The following is a 26,081-nucleotide window of genomic DNA, read 5'->3' on the forward strand; positions in this document are numbered from 1 at the left end:
CATGGAGCTGGCACTCACTCAGCAGGCACCATGGGGCGCCTGGGTGGCGCAGTCGGTAAAGCGTCCGACTTCAGCCAGGTCACGATCTTGCGGTCCGTGAGTTCGAGCCCCGCGTCAGGCTCTGGGCTGATGGCTCGGAGCCTGGAGCCTGTTTCCGATTCTGTGTCTCCCTCTCTCTCTGCCCCTCCCCCGTTCATACTCTGTCTCTCTCTATCCCAAAAATAAATAAAAACGTTGAAAAAAAAAAAAAAGAAAGGCCCCAGGTACTGGAATCTTGAAAAAGTGACTTCACTTCCTTGGTGATAGGCTTCAACAGAACTTAGAACTCTGGTAACCAGGTGCCCACATTCTAGAGATGGCCTGCTTTCCAGCTCACTTGCCCAGAGTCATTCTAGAGAACAAAATGTTCTGTTGCTGTATCCCCATTTTCAGGATATGTGGGCTTAAGAAAGCCCAGAGTGAGAAACCTTTATGTCACTGTAGACATCAGCTCAGCCCTCATCTCCGAAGCTGTTGGTCATTTGGCAGGAGGTGCTCACAGGTAACACAAGGCAGCTCAGGGCAGCCCACTGGACAGAGCATGCCACAACTCTGATCCTGCCCAGAGCAGGCCCACACCTCTTGCCCCTCATTGTGTGTGTGTGTGTGTGTGTGTGTGTGTGTGTGTGTGTGTGTGTGTGAGAGGGGGGGGGCGGAGGTGACAGAGGACGAGGGCTATGCCCTTCATGAGCAGAAGCAAGATGTCAGGTGTTGAAAGCCTAGCACATCTCTCATGTTCATACCCCAGGTCTTGGCAGGCAGGAGAAGATGATTTCTGGGGACCAAGTTCAACTACCTATATGTTAATTACAAGCCCTAGAGTTTCTTCTGGTTTCCTCCTTGCCGGGTGTCTTTACAGCTTCCCCTCTTAGCCTGTACTGTAGAGAACACAATTTCTAATGGGGATGTCCCCTTGTGGCAATGTCCAGGGAGGACCCTAAGGTCTCTTGGCCTGACTACGGGGCACTGTACTTGCAGAGCTTCATCCAGGATATCTTTGAGGAGCTGGTCCATGGCTTCAACTACTGCAGCGCCCTAGATAAGTGTCAGGTGCAGAAGGATACCAAGAATCAGCGCTGCTCTGAGGTAAGAATGGGAAGAGGGTTTTTCACACCCAGGGCCTGCACATCAATATGGGGCCAAACCTGAGGCCCTCACATCATATTTCCACATGAGCGTCCCACAGGCCCAACCACAAAATAATCTGAATATCCAAACCTCTGCCACCAGCTATGTGGTAAGGTAGGAAGACACTCTTTACATATGTTGGAATGGTAGAGAATGCATGTATTGTGTATGTATTTTATTTTTTATATTTTGATAGAGAACATATTTAATGTTTTTAATTAATCATTTTTATTTATTTATTTATTTTTTATTTTTTTTACTTTTCATGAGGCCATGAGTATCTTTGCATTTTACTGCTGTTTTATTATTTTACCTACTTGCCCCAGATATCCTGGGTAGCACTCAGCTCCACTGTCCTTGCAGAACTTCTCCAAGCCCTTACATATCATCACACAAAACAGGGTGATTTAACACAAAATTAAGGGTGGGATGAAGCCATCCTATATGTTTCTGTAATGTCCTGTCTCTCAGAACACATTAAATTATTGTAGGCCCACCAAGTCATGAGCTGTGTTCTTATATGTCTTCATAATATTCCATAAAGGAGGTTGTGTGCCACTGTTTCAGCCTTTCAAGTCTGTTGGAACTTGACAGGATTCAATTCTGTTTTCATTTCAACAGTGATGCAGGGAAAATCTTAAGTGTCCTAAAAGAATGTTTTAGGTTGCTAGATCTGCCATAACATGGAAGCACAAATTGGGTGGAAGGACTTTGATGCCTCCTGGCTGAGATACCTGCCTCTGTCTTTTAAGAGTTTCACCCAGGAAATCTTTGATGAGCTGCTCTAAGGATTAAACTCCATCTCCCTTGACAAGCAGCAGGTGCATCAGTCCAGCAACAACATCAAGTGCTGGTATAGGGTCAGAACAGGTCCAGATTCATGTCCTTTCTCGGGACCTAGAGATGATCAGGGTAAGCCCGGAACCCAGACTACAATTGACTGGCTCCCTGGGGCCTGCTGAAGAAGGTGGTTTCCCCCAGAAACTTTCTCCCTGTCAGGAACAGACCAAGTTTCATTAGCTTAGAGGAAATGCAGCCCATGCTTTTGACAATTCTCAGGACTAACCTATATGATCTTGAGCAGCATTTGAAATTCTAACCCTCCGTTTTCTCATATCTACAGTAGGGGTGTTTGCTGATGACTCACTGGCATAACGCTCTTAATATAGGCTATTAAAAGAAGTGCTATTGTTGCTCAGCTAAGAGAATGCCTGGAAGTTACCAATGGTTTATCATTTCCCCCCTAAAACCAATTGCAATTTTAAGCCTAGAACCTTATTCTGTGTGGGCACTCAAGTCCCTTCTCTTTCACAAGTTCCCAAAGGGATGGGGGTCTCTGGTCTGAGAACCAGACCCTGATCTTCCTGGTAATTCATGGCATTGTAGCTGACTACATGCCCCTCCTTGTCTACCTGGTGTTAAAAGGAATCAACCCTGTCCCTGGATGAGGCCTGTACAATGCTGAAGCTCAAGGAAGGCACAATGGAAAATTGTTTACAGTCCCTGCTACAATCACCTTTCCAGGATAGAAACACCTCAAACATCACATCCATTTTCTGCATATACCAGGTGTTCCCCATGGCCCAATTAGTCCTGGGACAGCAGTTCAAAAGGTGAGTGCCTGCCTCATACACAGCACAGGGGTGAGCCTCCCATTTACTACTTGTGTATCTTGGGAATGTTACTGCACCTCTATGAGCTTCACTTTCCTCTTCTGGAAGTGGGGTGGTAAGAGGATGAACCTCACAGTGTTAACTGTAGGAAATTATGGGAGAAAAGATGGCATGGGCTTATCTTGTGCCTGGCTCTGTAGAAAGGGCTGCTGGACATGCTGAGTATCTTTAGGTTTAATAGTTCTCTCTCTCTCCAGTGAAGAAGCTCTCAACCTCAACCCTCACAGGCCTGTGGCACTTCTGAATTTAGAAAAGCACATGGAAAGCAGAAGTTGTCCTGTTTGCAAAGGACTTCTGAGATTCTAGCTAGCTGGGCTTGGTATTTTTCCTTTATATGGCCAGACTAGGGCTTGCTGGGGGACAGGCAGAGGCACCCATGGCCCACCCAGTTATCTGAAAAGTACTGGTTGGGTTAATTCAATCAACATTATATGTTAATCGCCTAGTAATGCAGGCACTTTTCTAGTCACTAAGATAATTCAGTGAATAAAGTAGACACAATGCCTTGGTGTCAATTCTAGTCAGAGGGTAGGCAATCACTGTACACATCATAACCACTCATGTTCTTGGTTCATTATATGTGACATTTTCATGGCGTCCTCTGGGTATGAAAGGATTGTCCCTTATTTGACCATTATGACAGACTACAAGACCAAGTAAACATGAGTGGGTCTTCAGGTTCAGAAGGAGGGCCTCCTGCATCCACAGAGCAGCATAAGAGACTATAGGGGTTGTGGCTGGAGGAGGACTTTCAGAACCATGGAACTCACAGATCTCTTGATTTCCATAGGAGGGCTTATGTTTGGGGGCTTCCTGTGAAGAAGCAAATGAGTCAAAGAGAGCTGTGGATGGGGCCCCAAAACTTCTGGGAAGCAGAGCACAGTCTGGGTTCAGTTGGTGCCTAAGAGACCCATCCCTTCCACTGTTCCATCTGGCTCTGCCTGTTTCTCTCCATATCTACCTCTGCTAACCACAGCAACTAGGGCCAAGAACAGAAGGTTTAGTGAGAAGACTGCTCATAAATCGGCCTCAAACATAAGCCCTATTACTGGTCTGTACTGAGGATGGCGTTGACTATGCCCAAGGCCGTGGTGAGAAGAGTATCAGTGAAAAAACCAGACTCACACAGGTTTTCTGGATGACTAGGCCTTCCACTGCAAAGGCGGGGTTGGAAGTGGGCTGGGCCATCCTCTGGGATCCATAGAGAAATAATGATGCTGTGGGAGTACAGTGTGGAATAAAAGGCCAGGCCTCTGATGCTTCTCCACACATGACTCTTCCCAGCACCCTCTCTCCCATCTTGAGTACATGGCCTGACCAGAAATTGCAGAATACCTGGCAGTCTCTGAATTTTACCAGTTTCAAAGTAAAGACAGCCTATGTGGATATGAAGCTGCATGACTGGGACCTGAAGAACCACACCGCCCTTATCCTGGTGCATCAGGAAACTCTGGAGCCCACTGAGGCAGAGTCAGATGGTAAAGGGGATTAAAATCTGGGAAGACTAACTGGGGTGGGATTCATGGGCTGAATATTGTTTTGAAAGCAATGGTACCTGTCCTGTTTTTGGGAAGGCACCTGGAAAGTCAGTTATGTGGATGAACCTTTCTCTTTATCCTGATCCAGTGCCAGCCCCAGGGCTCCTTCCAGTTGCAGAGCCAGAAAAGGAGTCTACTATGGAACTAGAGACAGCACCAGTTATGTTTCAACCATCATCTCAAGTGTCAGAGCCAGCATCACCTCCATCAGCTGTTCCAGAACTGGAACAAGTGTTAACATCTTCTTCAGCATATGTGCCAGGTCCACAGCTGCAATCAGCTCAATCATCAGCTTTACTTAGAATTTTAACTACAGCTCTAAAAATAGAGACAGAGCCAACTCCAGCGCCAGAGCCTTCCTGCCACTGGCATGTAACCCCAAAGAACCAGCTGAATGAGGAGAAGCCCAGCCTCATGGACTTCCCTCCCAAGCTGGTGGCAGAGCAGCTAACGTACATAGATGCGGTAAGAAGCTGGGCTCTCAGGGCAGGACAGGGCAGGGCACTTTCTACATTTTTGCCGTCAGCTAACCCAGACCTGCCTTTCCCTGATGTGGACTACTATAGTCCGGGTCCAAATTTCAGCTCGACCACTTATCAACCATGTTACCCTGCCAAGGTCCTTAAATCAAGCTTTCACTGTCCAGCTGCAAACTGTAGAGATAGGCACTGATAAGAATTGATGCAGAGTTACTGTGTAGATTAAATGAGCTTAGAACAGCTAGAAAAATGGGTAGGCCCTGGTCCTTCAGGTGGAGGAAGACAGCTCACTGGGTGCAGCCAAGTCCATGGGTCACCCACCCATCTTCCTTGGAGGCTTAACACCCTGTGCACTTATTAGGCATCTGACATGTACATAACTACAAGGGGAAACAGAGAAACCTGTGGTTGTAACTGTCATGGGGGAATGTGCATCGAAAGGAGAGTAGGACCAAAGGGAAAAACAGGTGGAGTGGAAAAGGCCCCCTTGTGAGGAGTCACATTGAACTGTCATCTAGAGGCTGGGGTTAGCAAGGATGACCAGGGTCCAAATTCTCTCCTTCCTTCCCTGCCAGTATTCACTCCTAGGTCTTCCTGTACTTGACTCCCTCAGTGAAAATAGAATGGAATGAAATCCAGGGATTCCAATCAGGCTCAGGCCACATTCTCAGCTTCAGGAACTAAAGCTCTGACCTGGTAACCTCCTACCTAGGACATTAATCCTGAATGTGAAATGGCTGTCTGAACACCCCTCCCCTCCCCACCCCATTCTCTAGGAGCTGTTCAAGAAGGTGCGGCCTCATCAGTGCCTGGGCTCCATCTGGTCCAAGCAGAATAAGCCTGGTAATGAGCACCTGGCACCCACAGTCTGTGCTACCGTCACCCAATTTAACAGTGTGGTCAACTGTGTCATCACCACCTGCCTTGGAAACCCAAGAATGATAGCCCAGGACAGGGCCATGGTGGTGGAGCACTGGATAAAGGTGGCCAAGGTATTTTATGGGAGGCCAAGATGAGTCACTCTTCTGAGCCTTGGAAACTGATATTTCCTTTATCAATTCTCAGGGTTGGAGTCCCTAGTCTAAGCCCTAGGGTCTGCACAGTCCCTAGGCTCTTCCCTCCAGGGACATGCTGACCTTTACTTGCATGTCCCAATGGTGGAACGCTCAGTTCCTACCTGGCTCCTTCCTTGGAATGAGCTAAAATCTTCCCTCTCCCCAGCAGTGTTACTCTTTGGGTCTTATATGTGCCCTTCTGCAGGCACCTGGATATCTGTCATCTTGGAGGGAAATTTTAAACTGAGGGAGGCTGATACTTTAGAGCAAATAGGACTCCTGCTACCCACATGACCACTCATTCTCTTCCCTCCCCAGGCCTGTCAAATCATGCGGAACTACTCTTCACTGCATGCCATCCTCTCTGCTCTGCAGAGTGCTTCAATTTACCGTCTGAAGAAGACATGGGAGAAAGTTTCCAGGTGAGTATGCCTCTCTCCATAGAAGGATCAGGGAGGATGAGGGATTTCCCATATGCACATCTTTTCCCCCTCAGTAACTGGGACCCTCCTGGGAGGCAGCAAACCCTGGCAATAGAACCTGGGCTGGTGTATAGGTCTATAACCCACCCTGGAGAATAGTCCACCCTGACTCCAGCTATAGAAATAGTTTTTCTTAAATATCACGCACTGAGTTGACCCAAATTAAATATTATCAAATGCTTCCTTTACAGCAACAAAACTCTCTGCCCAATTGAAACCACAACTGACTGAAACAGAGTTGCTCAATTAATATGGAAATGGTGGCACTGGATGACCCACGTGAGAGCTCCCTCCATGTCCTACAAACACCTTAGTTCTCAGAGGAATCCAGAGAAAACCCTAATACTGGCAGTTTGACTTTTTGGAGTACTCAAATAAGAGGGACTTACATTCAAGCCACATTATTCCTATAATTTTTTCTGCCATTTTTTCCTCTATTCAGGAAGAGCTTTCAAAAATTTAAAAAGCTGTGCACTGAAGATAACCCACAGAGAAGGGAACTGCTCCTGAAGGTATCATGGGAGGAGGAGGTTTGGGAAGAGAGAGGGTGGGGCCTGAGGGAACAGGGTCCTGAGTGGATGAAGAAAGACTGCTGTGTAGGGGAATGACATGAAGCATTCCTTGGGGAGGTGAAGCCTTTGGTATGAATATGGTTACAGTTTGGGGTGAAGATTCCATTGGGCGTGGAGTAAGAAGGTGCTGTTCAACCAGATGCTAGAGACACCCTGTCTCTCCATATTAACAGCTAGTCCAGATGGGGACCTGTATACAGCTTGAGAGCCCAGAGGACAGCCCTCTGCTCAGTAGTGAGGTTGGGATGGATGGAGGGAAACAATAATGATAGTAATAGGACACTGAGTCCTCAGAAGACAATGTGACATAGGTGGTGTTCTCACTTTTCTCAATGAGAAAACAAGCTCAGGAAGGCCAGGCTGCAAGTTCAGCCCACTCCATTCATGGCAAGTTCAGTCCACTTCATTCATGGAGTGAATGTTGAAGCTGAGATTGTGCTAGAATCACTCACAGCATGCTTAAGGATAATATAGCATTGGTACCAGCTGACTTGGGTCAGATGTCCAGGGTCTCAAGTCAAAGATGGTGGGGGCGGGGGGGAGTGGACTGAGGATATTATGGTCTCAATGAACTTGTCCTTGACCCTGCAGGAGCGGCCATCTAAATGGGCCACCCTGATGATGAGCCTCCAGAGAGCCCAGAAAAGGCTGCAGAAGAAGGTGAGTGTTCCTGGGGAATAGAGCCTCCAGAGTGAGAGGAGAAGGGCTCCTCTCTGACAGCTGGAGGCCTCCATATCAAGACAGGTGGACCTTTCTACTCCAGCTCCTCCTCTTGTTGCCACAGCTTCCAAAACTCTTATTTTAAAGTGACTAGGAGGAGGGTCTATCCAGCTGGATGCAGAATGGATTTGTGGGTGGGGAGGGGCCTAGGACTACATACAATTTGATTTTCTAAAAGCAGGCCCTGGTGGTGATTAGGAGAAGTCTGATATTCTTGGAGGGTGAGGGTAAGGGGGAATTGAGAGGCGGCTGCTAGGGATCCTAGGCTGCTCCATGTGAGAACATGGCAACATTTATCTTAAATAGTAAAAGCTAGATTTGAATATTATTATATTAAAGCCTTCTTTTATAGCCCAAGAGTTTGGTTTGGTTCTATTACTTCCTACAGCAATTTAAATGGTGTACAGACTCTCATAGTCTTTCTTGAACTAAGAAATCTTACAGAGTCATCAGCTATTGTATGTGGGAGGAAGGAGAAGAGCCAGCCCTCCTCCCAAATTCCTCTTACTCAGAGAACAGGTTAATTTCAGTATAATGAATTTGGGTTAAAAGAAGAGACAGCCCCTCAGAATTACTGAGATTTAGAGGTTGAAGTTACTTTCACAGGAATGGCAGCAACCATTGAAATTGGATGTCCTTAAGTGTAACAATTTCCAGGACTACTACCTGCCCCAGGACAGTGGCTGCTTTCTACACTTTAAAGGAAAAGGTTTGTTTCCTGCTTCTTTTATTGAGGTGTCGTTTTTCGTTTTGGAGTTTTTTTTTTTTTTTTACCAAATATTTGAAACTTTGAGTTTTCTAGTTCAAACTCTGGAGTTGCATTAGCAAAAAAACATGTAAAGAGGTCAAACCCTACATGTGGAAAGGATAAGGACAGGAGAAGGTAATTTGCAAATTGACTAAGGGCAGGCAGGACTTTCCATTATCATTCTTCCTCTAGGCGCTCCATGTTAACACTTTACCTAGATTTAAATCCTCCAGGGATCCTTTTTAATGACCTCTGAATCCCCTCCCCTGCTTGTTTTGTATTTGGGGAAAAGATGTGTGATGTACTTTTATGGCCACAGCTGCTGAATATGGTCCCATAAACATCTATGCTAAGAGCTAGGATGTCTAGCATTCCTGCATTTCCTGATGCAGCTTTTTTTTTACATTAGTTAACATACAGTGTAGTCTTGGTTTCAGGAGTAAAACCCAGTGAATCATCTCTTACATTTGATACCCAGTGCTCATCCTGAAAAGTGCCTGCCTTAATGCCCATCACTGATTTAGCTCACCTTCAAACCCACTGTCACCCTTAACCCTCAGTTTGTTCTTTGTATTTAAGAGTCTCTTATGGTTTGTCTCCCTCTCTGTTTTTATCTTATTTTTCCTTCCCTTCCCCTATGTTCATCTGTTAAGTTTCTCAAATTCCACATATGAGTGAAATCATATAATATCTGTCTTTCTCTGACTGACTAATTTTGCTTAACATAATACCCTCCATTTCCATCTATATTGTTGCAAATGACAATATTTCATTCTTTTTTATTGCCAAGTAGAATTCTATTGTGTCTGTATGTGTGTGTGTGTCCCACAACTTTTTGTTTTAATGTTTATTTTTGAGAGACAGAGTGTGAGTGGGGGAGGGCAGAGAGAGAGGGAGACACAGAACATGAAGCAGACCCCAGGCTCTGAATTGTCAGGACAGAGCCCGATGTGGAGCTCCAACTTACAAACCGTGAGATCATGATCTGAGCCAAGGGGGAGTTTAAACAACTGAGCCACCCAGGCGCCCATTTTACATTAGTACATCTTCTTAATCCATTCGTCAGTTGATGAGTTCATGGACATTTGGATTTTTTCCATAATTTGAGTATTGTTCATGGCTCTGCTATAAACATCAGGGTGCCTGTGCCCTTTCAAATCAGCATTCCTGTATCCTTTGCATAACTTCCTAATAGTGAAATTGCTGAGTTGTAAGGTAGTTCTATTTTTAATTTTTTGAAGAATCTTCATACTGTTTTACAGAGTGACTGCACTAGTTTTCATTCCCACCAACAGTGCAATAGGGTTCCCCATTCTCCACATCTTTGCCAAATCTGTTGTTTCCTGAGTTATCAATTTTTGCCATTATGACACGTGTGAGGTCGTATCTCATTGTGGTTTTGATTTGTATTTCCCTGATGAGGAATGATGTTGAGCATCTATTCATGTGTCTGTTTGCCATCTGGATGCCTTTTGGAAAAGTGTCTATTCATGTTTTCTGCCCATTTCTTCACCGGATTATTTATTTTTTGGGTGTTGAGTTTGGTAGGTGTTTTATAGAGTTTGGATACCAATCGTTTATCTTATATGTCACTTGAAAATATCTTCTCCCATCCCTCAATTGCCTTTTAGTTTTATTGATTACTTACTTTGCTGTGCAGAAGCTTTCTATCTTGCTTGATGAGGTCCCAATAGTTACTTTTTGTTTTGTTTCTCTTGCCTTTGGAGACATGTCAAGTAAGAAGTTGCTGCAACTGAGGTCAAAGAGGTTGCTGCCTGTTTTCTCCTGTACAATTTTGATGGTTTAATGTCTCACATGCACTTTGAATTTATTTTTGTGTAAATTGGAAGTGGTTCGGGTTCATTCTTCTGCATTTTGATGTCCAGTTCTCCCAGCACCACTTTATAAAGATACCGTCTTTTTTCCATTGGATGCTCTTTCCTGCTTTGTTGCAAATTAGTTGGCCATATACTGTGGGTCCATTTATGGGTTCTCTATTCTATTCTATTGATCTATGTGCCTGTTTTTGTGTCAGTATGATACTGTCTTATGATTACAGCTTTGTAATACAAGTTAAAGTCCAGGATTTTGATGCCTCCAGCTTTGGTTTTCTTTTTTAACATTACTTCAGCTATTCAGGGGGCATTGGGGTTCCACACAAATTTTAGGATTTTTCTAGCTTGTGAGGATTGCTGATGCTATTTTGATAGGGATTGTGTTGAATGTGTAAATTGCTTTGGGTAGTTGTGACATTTTAACAATATTTGTTCTTACAATCCATGAGCATGGATTTTATTTTTCATTTCTTCTGTCTTCAATTTCTTACATAAGCCTTCTATAGTTTTCAGCATACCGATCTTTTACCTCTTCCATTACGTTGATTCCTAGATATCTTATGGTTTTTTGGAAATTGTAAATGGGATTGATTCCTTAAATATACCCTTCTATTGTTTCATTATTGGTATATACAAATGCAACCCACTTCTGTACATTGATTTCATACACTGTGTCTTTGCTGAATTCATGTACCAGCTCTAACAGGTTGTGTGTGTGTGTGTGTGTGTGTGTGTGTGTGTGTGTGTGTGTGGCATATTTTGGGTCATCCATGTACAGTATCATATCTGTGAAGAGCGAAAGTTTGACTTATTCTTTGTCAATTGGATGCCTTTTATATCATTATGTTGCCTGATTGCTTAGGCTAGAACTTCCAACACTATGTTGAACAACAATGATGAGAGTGGACATCTCTGTCATGTTCCCGATCTCAGGGGGAAAGCTGTCAGTTTTTCCCCATTGACGATGATATTAGTTGTGGGCCTTTCATATATGGCCTTTACTATCTTGAGGTGTATTCCTTCTATCCCTACTTTGCGGATTTTTATCAATGAAGAATGCCATATTTTGTCAAGTGCTTTTTCTGCATCTATTGTCAGGATCATATGACTTATCCTTCCTTCTATTAGTGTGGTGTATCACGTTGATTGATTTGCAAATATTGAACCAGCCCTGCAGCCCAAGAATGAATCCTACTTGATCATGGTGAATAATTCATTTAATATACTGTTGAAATCAATTTTCTAGTATCTTGTTGATAATTTTTGCATCCAGGTTCATCATGGATATTGGGCTATAATTCCCCTTTTTAGTGGGGTCTTTGTTTTTGGAATCAAGGTAATTCTAGCTTTATAGAATGCATTTGGAAGCTTTCATTCCATTTCTATTTTTTGGAACAGTTTGAAAACAATAGGATTAACTCTTTTTAAATGCCTGGGAGAATTCCCCTGGGAATCCATTTGGCCCAGGATTCTTATTTGTTTGGAGATTTTTGATAACTGATTCAACATCTTCATTGGTTATGGGTCTGTTCAAATGTTCTTTTGTTCCCATTTGGGTTTTTGTAGTATGTGTGTGTCTAGGAATTTTTCCATTTCCTCCAAATTGTCAGTTTGCTGGCATATAATTTTTCATGGTATTGTCCAATAATTGTTTGCATTTTTGTGGTGTTAGTTGTGATCTCTTCTCTTTCATTCATGATTTTATCTATTGGGGTCTTCTCTTTTTTCTTTTTGAGAATCCTGGCTAGGGATTTATCAATTTTGTTTCTTCTTAAAAAAAACAACAGACCTTAGTTTCATTGATCTGTTCTACTGGTTTTTTTTTTATTCTATAGTGTTTATTTCTGCTCTAATCTTTACTATTTCCCCTTATCTGCTGCTGTTGGGTTCTATTTGCTGCTGTTTTTCTAGCTCCTTTATGTGTAAGGTTAGGTTGTATATTTGGGACCTTTCTTCCTTCTTGAGATAGGCCTGAATTGCAATGTATTTTCCTTTTAGGACTACCTTTGCTGCATCCCAAAGGATTTGGACTGTCCTGTTTTCGTTTTCATTTGCTTACATTTTTAAAAATATCTTCTTTAATTTCCTGGTTGATCCATTCATTCTTTAGTAGGATGTTCTTTAACCTCATTGTATTTTCGGTTTCCCAAATTTTTTCTTGTGGTTGGTTTCAAGTTTCATAGTGTTGTGATCTGAAAATATGCATGGTATTATCTCAATCTTTTTGTACCTGGTGAGGCCTGTTTTGTGACTCAGTGTGTGATCTATTTTGGAGAATGTTCCACGTACAATCAAGAAGAATATGCGTTCTGCTACTTTAGGATATAAAGTTCTGAATATATCTTTTAAGTCCATCTTGTCCAACGTGTCATCTTTTCCTTATTGATTTTCTGCCTAGATGATCTGTCCATTGTTGTAACTGGAGTACTAAAGTCACAATAACAGTATTATTATCAGTAAGTTTGCTTATGTCTGTGATTGATTGAATTATATATTTGGGTGCTCCACTTTGGAGGCATAAATATTAACAACTGTTAGCTCTTTGTGATGGATAGACCCCTTAATTATGATATGATGCCTTCATTAATGTCTTGTTACAAGCTTTGCCTTAAAATCTAGTTTGTCTGGGGCGCCTGGGTGGCGCAGTCGGTTAAGCGTCCGACTTCAGCCAGGTCACGATCTCGCGGTCCGTGAGTTCGAGCCCCGCGTCGGGCTCTGGGCTGATGGCTCAGAGCCTGAAGCCTGTTTCTGATTCTGTGTCTCCCTCTCTCTCTGCCCCTCCCCCGTTCATGCTCTGTCTCTCTCTGTCCCCAAAATAAATAAACGTTGAAAAAAAATTTTAAAAAAAATCTAGTTTGTCTGATATAAGTATGGGTACTCCAGCTTTCTTTTGATGTCTGTTACCATGATATATGTTCTCTATCCTCTCACTTTCAATCTGCACATGTCCTGTGATCTGAAATGAGTCTTTGGGCCAACATGGCAGAGAAATAGGGGGATTCATACTTTCCACCTCTCTCAAACAAAGAGGTGCTGAAGCCAAAGCACTTTGAACTCCAGAGTCTGGTATGAAGAGACTGAATCTACCAAGAAGAAAATGGGAAAACCGGAGAAAAGATAGGTGGGTGATTGCAACCTGGGGGAGATTAAAAAAGTCCATGTGAGTCTGGAAGGTAGGGACCCCCTTCTGCGGAGAGACAAAGGGAAGAGAAAGAGCAGCTTGGGAAGTGTAGGACCGTATCTGGGCAGGAGAAAGACCTCAGTCTTAGACTGAGAGGGATCCTATCTCTAATTGCAGGGCTTTCTTCAGACTGGGGCCGGCTCCCTGTTCTTGCACCTGGGGAGGAGGGGAGCCAGCCCTGGGTGTGGTGGTAGGTCAGGGTGCATGCAGTCCACAGTGGGAGAAAGTGGTCCTCTCCCTGGAGGGCTGTGTGATAGTACAAAGCCTGTGTCTGCCACCCCTGGGCTCAGTGGCTTGGCCTAAGGTGCAGTACACAGTTGGAGAAAGCATCCCCCTCCCTGGAGTGCTGCGGGAAAAGACAAAGCCCGCGTGCTGACTGCACCCGCCACCCCCAGGTCTCAGCAGCAAGGTTGGCAGTGCAGTCTGGAGTAGGAGAAGGCAGTCCTCCCTGAAGTGTGCCAGCACAAAGACAGCCGGGACCACATATCGGGCTGCACTAAGAGGCGCTTCCCCAGTGCCAGAGTGTACAGAGTGGGACTTTGAATCCTAGCCAACCACAGAGTCAGGGGAGTTGGCAGAGTGAGAAGGACCATCCCATCTGCACCCATGGCACAGAGAGAATGACACAGTCCACTGGGTCTAACTCCGTGAAGAAGACACTGGGGGATCACCATTCCCCCTCCACCACCACCACCAAGGTGGGGCCTCAGGGATCAGTCCCGGGGCCCATAGTGGAGGTGGGTCCAGACTACACCAAATGATACCCCTTCACACTAGGTAACTATCTAATGGAGCTGGACAGACACTGTGGACAGCTCCCCCAGACCAGTGCTGCAGCACTGCCTGGATTAACTCTAGGTCACCTCTGGATATATAGATATATTCTCCCCCATCTCCCCTCCTTATCTCTTCCCTCCTCTAGGCTGGTTAGTCTTGTTTATGGTTTGTCTAAATGGATATATTTAATACATTCTCTTGATACATGTTCTACACCTCCTTCTTTACATTCCTTCCTCTCTCTCTGGAATAATCAAGCCACATAGTTTCTCTGTCTAGGTAACTTTATTTTGTTTTTTTTTTCCCTGCATCTTTCTTTATTTTCCTCTCTCTCCCTCTAGATTAAGCCTTTTAGTTTCTCTGCCTAGTCAATGTTTATGTTTTCTTCATCCCTGCTCCTGTCATTTCTCCTTGTCTGTGTTCTCCCATCAGGACTGCCTCCACCATGTTCTTTACTTGTAGTTGGTGTTTGTGGGTTTTTTGTTTTAGTTTTCAGTTTTTTAGCTTTCTTTGTTTCTGTTATTTGCTTGCATGTTTTTGTCTCCTGTTTGTCTATCTGTTTTCCTTTACAGGGCTACTCCATGTAACAAATCAAAGCGCACCTGGTGGAGGGTGAAAATATCACTAGAGTAGGGAAATAAAATAACCAACATCACAACAGAGAGCAAGTAAAAATCTCCAAAAAAAAAAAAAAAACCTCCTGAAGGGCCAGACCCTGGACAGTGTGTGACCTTCCATTTAATATTGCAGTGGTGACAGGTGCAGAGAACACACAAGCTTTTAAAATGCATAAGGAACAACAACAACAACAACAAAAACCTAGCCAAAATGACAAAACGAAAGAATTATCCTCAAAAGAAACTCCAGGAAGTAGCGACAGCTAACGAATTTATCAAAACCAATTTAAGCAATATAACTGAATATGAATTTAGAAAAATACTCATAAAATTAATTGCTGGGCTTGAAAAAAGCATACAGGACAGCAGAGAATCTATTGCTACAGAGATCAAGGGACTAAAAAATAGTGACGATGAATTTTAAAATGCTATAAGTGAGGTGCAAAATAAAGTGGAGGTGGCCACAACGTGGATTGAAGGGGTAGAGGGGAGAATAGGTGAATTAGAAGACAAAATTATGAAAAAAGAGGAAGCTGAGAAAAAAGATTAAAAAAAAATCCAGGAGTATGAGGGGAGAATTAGAAACCTAAGTGATGCAAAGAGAACACTATCAGTATCATAGGAATTCCACAAGAAGAGAGAGAGAAAGGGGCTGAAGGTGTACTTGAACAAATCATAGCTGAGAGCTTCCCTGATCAGGGGAAGGAAACAGGCAGTGAAATCCAAGAGAAACAGAGACCTCCCTTCAGACGTAACATGAATCGATCTACAAGACATATCATAATGAAACTGGCAAAATACAAAGATAGAATTCTGAAAGCAGCTAGGGATAAATGGGTCCTAACATACAAAGATAGACACATAACTGTAGTAGCAGACCTATCTACTGACACTTGGCAGGCCAGAAAGGAATGGCAGGAAATCTTCAATGTGATGAACAGAAAAATTATGCAGCCAAGAATCCTTTATCCAGCAATCCTTTATCTTAGTCTGGCATTCAGAATAGAAGGAGAGATGAAGGTTTTCCCAAACAAACAAAAACTGCAGGAATTCATCACCACTAAACCAGCCCTACAAAAGATCCTAAGGGGGATTCTGTGAGTGAAATGTTGCAAGGACCACAAAGTACCAGAGACATCACTACAAGCATGAAACCCTACAGATATCACAATGATTCTAAACCCATATCTTTCTCTTTTGTTTTAAATAATTATCATTGATTTGTATTTTTTTAATATGAAATTTATTGTCGAATTGGTTTCCATACAACACCTAGTGGTCATCCCAACAGGTGCCCTCAATACCCATCCATATCTTTCAATAATAACACTGAATGTAAATGGACTAAATGCTCGAATCAAAAGATACAGGGTATAAGAATAGATGAAAAACTAGACCCATCCATATGCTGTCTACAAGAGACTCATTTTAGACCTGAGGACAGCTTCAGATTGAAATTGAAGGGATGGAGAACTATCTATCATGCTACTGGAAGTCAAAAGATAGCTGGAGTAGCCATACTTATATCAGACAAACTAGAGTTTAAATTAAAGGCTGTAAAAACAGATGAAGAAGGATATTTCATAATAAATATAGGTTCTATCCATCAGGAAGTGCTAACAATTATAAATGTCTATGCACTGAATTTGGTAGCATGCAAATGTATAAAACAATCACAAACATAAGCAACCTTATTGATAAGAATATGGTAATTGCAGAGGACTTTAGTAATCCACTTAAAGTAATGTATATATCATCTAGACAGAGAATCAGTCAAGAAACAATGGCCCTGAATGATACATTGGACCAGGTGGACTTGACAGATATATTTAGATCTCAGCATCCCAAAGCAACACAATATACTTTCTTCTCGAGTGCACATGGAATATTCTCCAAGATAGATCATATACTGGGTCACAAAACATCCCTTAATAAATACAAAAGAATTGAGAACATATCAAGCACACTTTCAGATAATAATGCTATAAAAGTTGAAATCAACCACAGGAAAAAGTCTGGAAAACCTCCAAAAGCATGGAGTTGAAAGGACATCTTACTAAAGAATGAATGGTAAACCAGATAATTACAGAAGGAACTTAAAAATATATGGAATCAAAATAAAATGAAAATACAACAATCCAAATGCTTTGGGATACAGCAAAGGTAGTCCTGAGGAAAACACATTGCAATCCAAGCCTATCTCAAGAAACAAGAAAAATCCCAACAAGAAAAATACAAAATCTAACAGCACACCTAAAGGAAATAGAAGCAGAACATCAAATACTTCACAAAACTCAACAGAAGAAGAGAAATAATAAAGATCAGGGCAGAAATAAACAATACACAATCAAAAAAAAAAACACAGTAGAGCAGATCAATGAAAGAGTTGGTTTTTTGAAAAAAAAATTAAACAAAATTAATAAACCTCTAGCCAGGCTTCTCAGAAAGAAAAGAGAGATGAACCAAATAGATACAATCATGAATGAAAATGGAATTATTACAACCAGTCCCTCAGAAATACAAGCAATTGTCAGGGAATACTATGAAAAATTATATATCAACGAACTGGACAACTTGGAAGTAATGGACAAATTCCTAAACACCCACACACTACCAAAACTCAAACGGGCAGAAATAGAAAACTTGAACAGACCCATAACCATTGAAGAAATTGAATCAGTTATCAAACATCTCCCAACAAATAAGAGTCCAGGACCAGACAGCTTCTTTGAGGAATCCTACCAGACATTTGAAGGCAGAGATAATACCTAGCCTTCTCAAGCTGTTCGAAAAAATAGAAAGGGAAGGAAAACTTCCAGACTCATTCTATGAAGCCAGCATTACTTTGATTCCCAAACCAGATAGAGACCCACCAAAAAAAGAGAACTGCAGGCCAATATCCCTGATGAATATGGATGCAAGAATTCTCAATAAGATAATAGCAAATCGAACGCAAGAGCACATAAAAAGAATTATTCACCACGATCAAGTGGGATTCATTCCTGGGCTGCAGGGCTAGTTCAACATTTGCAAATCAATCAATGTGATACATCACATTAATACAAGAAAAGATAAGAACCATATGATCCTGTCAATAGATGCAGAAAAAGCATTTGACAAAATACAGCATCCTTTCTTGATTAAAACCCTCAAGAAAGTCGGGATAGGAGGAACATACTTCGACATCATAAAAACCATTTATAAAAAGCCCACAGCTAATATCCTCAATGGGGAAACACTGAGAGTATTCCCTCTGAGATCAGGAACATGCCAGGGATATTCACTCTCACTACTGTTGTTTAACATAGTGTTGGAAGTCCTAGCATCAGCAACCAGACAACAAAAGGAAATCAAAGGCATCAAACTTGGCAAAGATGAAGTCAAACTTTCACTTTTTGCAGACTTTCACTTTTCATAAGTGGCTTTTATGATGTTTAGGTATGTTTCTTCGATACTGACTTTCTCGATGGTTTTTATTAAGAAAGGATGCTGAATTTTGTCGAATGCTTTTTCTGCATCTATTGACAGGATCATATGGTTCTTATCTTTTCTTGTATTAATGTGATGTATCACATTGATTTGCGAATGTTGAACCAGCCCTGCAGCCAGGAATGAATCCCATATGGTCGTGGTGAATAATTCTTTTTATATGCTTCTTCATTCAATTTGCTAGTATCTTATTGGGAATTCTTGCATCCATATTCATGAAGGATATTGGCCTGTAGTTTTTTTTTTGCTGGGTCTCTATCTGGTTTGGGAATCAAAGTAATGCTGGCTTCATAGAATGAGTCTGGAAGTTTTCCTTCCCTTTCTATTTTTTGGAACAGCCTGAAAAGGATAGGTATTATCTCTGTTTTAAATGTCTTGGTAGAATTCCCCAGGGAAGCCATCTGGTCCTGGACTCTTATTTGTTGGGAGATTTTTGATAACTGATTCAATTTCTTCACTGGTTTTGGGTCTGTTCAAAATTTCTATCTCTTCCTGTTTGAGTTTTGGGCGTGCATGGGTGTTTAGGAATTTGTCCATTTCTTCCAGGTTGTCCAGTTTGTTGGCATATAATTTTTCATAGTATTCCCTGACAATTGCTTGTATTTCTGAGGGACTGGTTGTAATCATTCCATTTTCATTTGTGATTTTATCTATTTCAGTCATCTCCCTTTCTTTTTGAGAAGCCTGGCTAGCGGTTCATCAATTTTGTTTATTTTTTCAAAAAACCAACTCTTGGTTTCATTGATCTGTTCTACTGTTTTTTGGATTCTGTATTATTTCTGCCCTGATCTTTATTATTTCTCTTCTTCTGCTAGGTTGGAGGTGTCTTTGCTGCTCTGCTTATATTTCCTTTAGGTATGCTATTTGACTGTGTATTCCAGATTTTTTTTGTTTCTTGAGATAGGCCTGGATTGCAATGTATTTTCCTCTCAAGACTGCCTTTGCTGCATCCCAAAGCATTTGGATTGTTGTATTTTCATTTTCTTTTGTTTCCATATATTTTTTAATTTCTTCTCTAATTGCATGGTTGACCCATTAATTCTTTAGTAGGGTGTTCCTTAACCTCCATGCTTTTGGAGGTTTTCCAGACTTTTTCCTGTGGTTCATTTCAAGCTTCATAGCATTATGGTCTGAAAGTATGCATGGTATGATCTCAATTCTTTTATACTTATGAAGGGCTATTTTGTGACCCAGTATGTGATCTATCTTGGAGAATGTTCCATGTGCACTCGAGAAGAAAGTATATTCTGTTGCTTTGGGATGCAGAGTTCTAAATATATCTGTCAAGTCCATCGGATCCAATGTATTATTCAGGGCCCTTGTTTCTTTATTGATCCTGTGTCTAGATGATCTATCCATTGTTGTAAGTGGAGTATTAAAGTCCCCTGCAATTACCACATTCTTATCAATAAGGCTGCTTATGTTTGTGATTGTTTTATATATTTGTGGGTTCCCATATTCGACACATAGACATTTATAATTGCTAGCTCTTCCTGATGGATAGACCCTGTAATTATTATAAAATATCCTTCTTTATCTCTTGTTACAGCCTTTAATTTAAAGTCTAGTTTGTCTGATATAAGTATGGCTACTCCAGCTTTCTTTTGGCTTCCAGTAGCATGATGGTTCTCCATCCCCTCACTTTCAATCTGAAGGTGTCCTCAGGTCTATAATGAGTCTCCTGTAGACAGCAAATAGATGGGTCTTTTTTTTTATCCATTCTGATACCCTATGTCTTTTGGTTGGCGCATTTAGTCCATTTACATTCAGTGTTATTATAGAAAGATATGGATTTAGAGTCATTGTGATGTCTGTAGGTTTCATGCTTGTAGTGATGTCTCTGGTACTTTGTGGTCCTTGTAACATTTCACTCACAGAATCTCCCTTAGGATCTCTTGTAGGGCTGGTTTAGTGGTGATGAATTCCTGCAGTTTTTGTTTGTTTGGGAAAACCTTTATTTCTCCTTGTATTCTGAATGACAGACTTGCTGGATAAAGGATTCTTGGCTGCATAATTTTTCTGTTCATCACATTGAAGATTTCTTGCTGTTCCTTTCTGGCCTGCCAAGTTTCAGTAGAAAAGTCTGCTACTATTCTTATGTGTCTACCTTTGTAAGTTAGAGCCTGTTTATCCATAGCGGCTTTCAGAATTTTCTCTTTATCCTTGTATTTTGCCAGTTTCACTATGATATGCCATGCAGAAGATCAATTCAAGTTACTTCTGAAGGGAGTTCTCTGTTCCTCTTGGATTTCACTGCCTTTTTCCTTCTCCTGATCAGGGAAGCTCTTAGCTATGATTTGTTCAAGTACACCTTCAGCCCCTTTCTCTCTCTCTTCTTGTGGAATTCCTATGATACGGATATTGTTCTCTTTGATTGCAGCACTTAGGTTTCTAATTCTCCCCTCTTACTCCTGGATTTTTTATCTCTCTTTTTCTCAGCTTCCTCTTTTTTCATCATTTTGTCTTCTAATTCACCTATTCTCTCCTCTGTCTCTTCAATCTGAGCTGTGGTCACCTCCATTTTATTTTGCACCTTATTTACAGCATTTTTTAACTCCTCATGACTGTTTCTTATTCTCTTGATCTCTGTAGCAATAGATTCTCTGCTGTCCTGTATTCTTTCTTCAAGCCCTGCTATTAATTTTATGACCATTATTTTAAATTCTTGTTCCATTATATTGCTTAAATCGTTTTTGATCAAGTCGTTAGCTGTTGCTACTTCCTGGAGTTTCTTTTGAGGAGGATTCTTCCATTTCATCATTTTGGATAGTTCCTGGAGTGCCACGGAACTGCAGGGTACTTCCCCTGTGCTGTCTGGAGTAACTTGTGTTGGTGGGTGGGGCGCAGTCAGACCTGATGTCTGCCCCTAGCCCACCGCTGGGGCCACAGTCAGACTGGTGTGTACCTTATCTTCCCCTCTCCCAGGACAGGACTCACTGTGGCGTGGTGTGGCCCCTGTCTGGGCTACTTGCACACTGCCAGGCTTATGGTGTAGCGTGGATGGGATCTGGTGTATTACCTGGGGTGGATCTGCAAGGTGCACAGGGGCGGGAGGGGCAGGCTCCGCTCGCTTTGCTGATGGTGGTCCCCTGCAGGAGGGGCCCTGTAGCACTGGGAGGGAGGCAGGCCCATCGGAGGGATGGATCCACAGAAGCACAACATTGGGTGTTTGTGCGGTAGAAGCAATTTTGGTGATGGAAACTGGTTCCCTTTGGGATTTTGAATGGGGGATGGGAGAGGGAGATGCTGCTGGCCTCCAAGCTGACCTCTGTCTTCTAGGGCTCAACACCTTTCCTTCCCGGTGTCCACTTGCACTTCCACTCTCCGAGCAGAGCTATTGACTTATTCCAGATAAGTCCTGCTGGCTGTCAGAACTCATGCAGTCCTGCCCCTCTGCTTTTGCAAGTCAGTCATGGGGGCTCTGCCTTGCCGGGCCAGCTGCCCCTCCATCACCCCACCTCCTTCCCACCAATCCATGTAGTGCACACCACCTCTCCACCCTTCCTACCCTCTTCCGCAGACGTCTATGCTTGGCTCCAGAGAGTCCATTCTGCTAGCCTTCTGGAAGTTTTCTGGGTTATTTATTTAGGCAGATGTGGGTGGAATCTAAGTGATCAACAAGACGTGGTGAGCCCAGCATCCTCCTACGCTGCCATCTTAAAGCCCACACAGAAATCTTGACAATTAGGTGTATATACATAGTTGGAATACATGCATATACTTGCTTGCACAGTCTATTAAACACATTTAGTTCACACATGTAAGATTTTAATACCATTCTCTAATATGAGGAGCCAGGGTTCTTTGAAGAACTTGTTGACACTAGGACTGAGACAGTAAATAAAAAGCCAGGATGATCTTGAAGTATCAGAAAATAAGGCAGAACCAAGGGGGAAAAAATCCACAGAGATGCAAATATGTCAAAGGAAAATAAGAGTCAATGGATAATGCTTTCAATAGTCAAAGCAGGAAAGAACTGACAACCAAATACAGGAGTGTTGGACTATAACCAAAAGATTGAAATAACTACCCAGATATTTACACTGGTAAAAAGTAAATTAATTTTTTTATGAATGGGGTTAAATACCCCTCTCCAATGCAGAAGAATTACAAATAATTGATGTAAACACTCAGCTACCCATCAAGGAAATGGAGTTAACTCCCCTCTCCTAAAGTGTTGGTCTGCATATGTCTTCATCCTAAAGATACACTGTATGTACATGGGGAAAAAGTAACTTTACTGTGGGGAAACCTGACATACACTATGATAACCAGGAGACCAAAGTTAACACTAGCAGTGGTAAGGGGTCTCCAGAACATGTTCCCTTGATAAAAAGTGATGAGAGAGCACATTAACTCCATGATCTGCTTCCTCAAATTCCCAAATCCCAATATAAATGAGGAAAACACCAAGCAAAGCCCAACTCAGGACTTTCTACAAATATCTGACTAGTCCTCCTGAAAACTACCAAGGTCATTGAAAGGAGGCAAGTCTGACAAACTGTCAAAGCCAAAGCCTAAATAGACATGACTAAATGTAACATGATGCCCTGCATGGGATACCGGAGTTGGAAAAGGTAGAATGAAGTAAACCTGAATAAAATATGGGCTTAGTTAAAAATAATGTATCAGGGTGCCTGGGTGATTCAGTAAGTTAAGTGTCCTCCTCCTTATTTCAGCTCAGATCATAATCTCACGGTTTGGAAGTCCCAGCCCCATGTCTGGCTCTGTGCTGACAGTGCAGAGCCTGCTAAGAATTCTCTCTCTCCTTCTCTGCCTCTCCCCCACTCACGCTTGTGCATGCTCGTTCTCTCTCTCTCCAAATAAACTTTAAAAAATAATGTATCAATATTTGTTCATTAGCTGTGACAATTCTGAAGAAAAACAGAGAAGAGAAATTCCAAGTCAAGTAAGAGAAACCCACTGCATCACACTGGAAACCTAAAGGAGTTGGGTGATTTCCTAGTAAAAATACACCTTAACTAAACAGCTCCTAAAATAAGGAAAATATAAAGAGGTTAACTAGCTGCCCAGGGATCTCTTTCCCTGATGCTTCTCCTCTCATTGTGCTGGTGTTTCCCTCTCCAGGGACAGGGAATAGACACGGACAGTGTTGTTCCTCAGCTCCACCAAGACTTGACCATACCTACTGTCTCCCCCAGCTATGTCCCACCCAGTAAGGACACCATGCAAGAAAGTCTCAGGGATTATGGATTCTGTGTAATAAATAAATAAATAAATAAATACTTACTTTTGAAATTGTGGAAGTAAATTAATGCTTCCAAGTGGCAAGTTTAAGAGTGGGTTTGGATCTGACAAGTCCAGGGGCTCACAACCTCACAATGTGACCTGGATTCTCTCCACCCTCCATCTTGCTAAGTGCTTTTGAGGTGGCCCCATTCTTAGGCATAGCATCTCTCACTGTATCTGGAGCCTCCAACAACTCCAGGCTGAAACCCACTCAATGCAAATCTACTGGGAAGGGTTTCTCCTTCACTCAAGTTCCATGAAAAGTCATGGCTTTATATTTCTTTGGCCTGGCTTGGGTCACATTCTCATCCTTGGAACCATTAGAGCATCCTAAGGATGGAGTTGGCAAGACTTGGCTAGATCATACATTCATCTTAAAGGTAGGTAGAATGTGGGGTCTGTCCCCTGGAACTGTTGGGATGGGATGCAAATGAGATATATTTCCCAAAGGAAAGCTGAGGTGCTGGACTTGGGCATGAGAATAGATGCCAGGTTGGGAAAGCAGCAGATTCCACATCACTGATGGCTGACCACACAGCTGTGGAATCTGAAACCCAAGGAAGGAAGGGGTTCACATCAGGTCAGGGGATGCAGCCCTCCATCCAGTACTCTTGGTGGCATGGCAGCCCTCCATCCAGTACTCTTGCCATGATGGCAAGAAGCTATTTTTAATTTCTGAAAAAGTAACTTTGCTCTTGGTGGTCAAGGCTTCTCCTATCTTTGGCATCAGGTTCTCGAATCTTAGAGGCTGGGAGGCAAAGAAATCTCATTTATTTCCCTGGGAAAAAGAGCCCAGGAGAAACACCTGGCCTCTGGACACCCATTACTAAAGAACAAATTAATTCATGTTTCAGTCTCTTCTTTCTCCTTTACAAGAAGAGAGATGAAAAGCTAAGTTGGTAATGAAAATATTACTCAATGAAACAGGATGAGGCTCAAGGATTATTCCATACCATAGAATCCACAGTTATCTGGGTTTCTTAGACCACTAAGGCTGGGCTTATGGCTCTCCAAGACCATGAAGTCTCAGTGAGAAACTTCCTATTTGGAGATGTAGTCACTCTAAAAGACTGACTTTTTTTAAATGTTTATTTTTAAGAGACAATACAAGCAGGGGAGGAGCAGAGAAAGAGAGGGAGACATAGAATCTGAAGCAGGCTCCAGGCTCTGAGTTGTCAGCACAGAGCTCAACACAGGGCTCAAACCCACAAACTATGAGATCATGACCTGAGCTGAAGTCAGATGATTAACCAACTGAGCTACCCAGGCACTCCAAAGATGCAGTCACTCTGTATGTTTGATTCTTAACAAGCACAAATGTCAAAGGTTTATTACAACTGGAAGGCCAAAGGATTAGAGGGCCACAGTATTCTGTATGATTGCCATGGCCAGGGTCAGATTTAATGTTTAGAGGGTTATGACTTCTCTTGGCAGGCTAAAAGGCTATGAGAAAAGAAGCACCTATCTCAATCACAGATGTTGGGAATTGAAACATCCCAAGGGACTGTCTATGCTTCCCAGGTAGCTGTTAAATTGCCCAGTGGTATGGTCAGCTAAGTAACTGGTCATGGGGCTTGACAGTACCCGTGTTAGTCTGAGCTGGAGGACTATGGATACCTGCCAGCATAGTCAGAGGCCAAGGGCTGTACTGTCTAAAACCCTACTGTCTACTGCTGCCCGTTAGAATGGGACAAAGGATCCAGCCAGTCCAAGAGGACTCCATCAATCCTCCAGATGACTGCGTATGGAGGTTAACAGGTTTATGCAACCAGTCCTGTATAAATCCACATTTGTCTGACTCTGTTTATGTGTCAAGGCTGTGCTGAAACCTCCTCTGCTGAGGCATAGTGGGGCCAAAACCACTCTTCCCTGGTGGCAGGGTGAGAAGACTTAGGCCTTTGAAGAGAAGAAAAATTTCTCTATTTATTAAGGTCTTCCAGCTGGACTAAGTATTAAACTGACAGACAGATTAGCAGGATAAAATATTCAAAGGTTTGTTATGTGCACCCAGATACAAAATAAAGAAATTTTGACTCAAGGAAATGGCCAAGCAAGGCAGTTTGTATACTTTTTGGCAGGGAAACAATAAATTGGTGAGGAATTTACAGAATAAGAAAACTTAACTTGTGAGCCTCAATTAATAAGGGACTCTAAGCAGATTTTGGGATGCGGCAGTAAATTTGTAAAAAGTAACAAGGGTTGCTGGGAAGATAGTGGAGAAGGAAAATCCTGATTTCATCTCATCCTATGGACACACTGAGGTAACACCTACATCTGTGAAACTAACTCTGAAAACTACATGGAGACTGATGGAACATGCTTTCTACAGTTAATCACAGAAAGGAGGCCACATCACAAAGGGTAGTAAGGGTAATAACATAGTTGGGAGCCAAACCATTAGCAAAAATATCCACATATGTGGCAGGGGTGGGGAGCACCACAAGCACAAAGAAGCAAAAGGAGTCCCCACACCAGCCCCCCCCCCCAGGAATGGAGAA

The 26,081-nt window shown here is 42.4% G+C and overlaps 1 protein-coding gene across 2 annotated transcripts; it reads left to right on the forward strand.

The window, feature by feature from the left end:
* Positions 1-318: 318 nt before the first annotated feature.
* Positions 319-24,676, forward strand: LOC105260261 (ral guanine nucleotide dissociation stimulator-like). 2 transcript variants are annotated; one of them, XM_045053965.1, is made up of 11 exons: positions 319-541; positions 1,018-1,125; positions 2,593-2,780; positions 4,125-4,318; positions 4,467-4,843; positions 5,634-5,849; positions 6,231-6,334; positions 6,837-6,906; positions 7,558-7,626; positions 8,293-8,395; positions 23,422-24,676. In XM_045053965.1, the coding sequence occupies exons 1-11, from the start codon at positions 356-358 to the stop codon at positions 23,511-23,513; spliced, it is 1,707 nt and encodes a 568-aa protein (XP_044909900.1). In that variant the 5' UTR covers positions 319-355; the 3' UTR covers positions 23,514-24,676. The 2 variants fall into 2 exon arrangements, 1 of the variants encoding a protein (XP_044909900.1); XR_006595428.1 differs by lacking the exons at positions 8,293-8,395; positions 23,422-24,676 and adding an exon at positions 6,586-6,673 and having other exon boundaries at positions 320-541; positions 7,558-7,629.
* Positions 24,677-26,081: the final 1,405 nt, after the last annotated feature.

Source organism: Felis catus, chromosome A3 (assembly GCF_018350175.1).
Source record: "Felis catus isolate Fca126 chromosome A3, F.catus_Fca126_mat1.0, whole genome shotgun sequence".
NCBI lineage: Eukaryota > Metazoa > Chordata > Mammalia > Carnivora > Felidae > Felis > Felis catus.

Coding starts and splice junctions, on each gene's coding strand:
- LOC105260261 (XM_045053965.1), top strand. CDS start 356: ATGGCCTGCTTTCCAGCTCACTTGCCCAGAGTCATTCTAGAGAACAAA. Junction 2,781..4,124: donor CTGGGACAGCAGTTCAAAAG/GTGAGTGCCTGC, acceptor GACTCTTCCCAG/CACCCTCTCTCCCATCTTGA. Junction 6,335..6,836: donor ACATGGGAGAAAGTTTCCAG/GTGAGTATGCCT, acceptor TCCTCTATTCAG/GAAGAGCTTTCAAAAATTTA.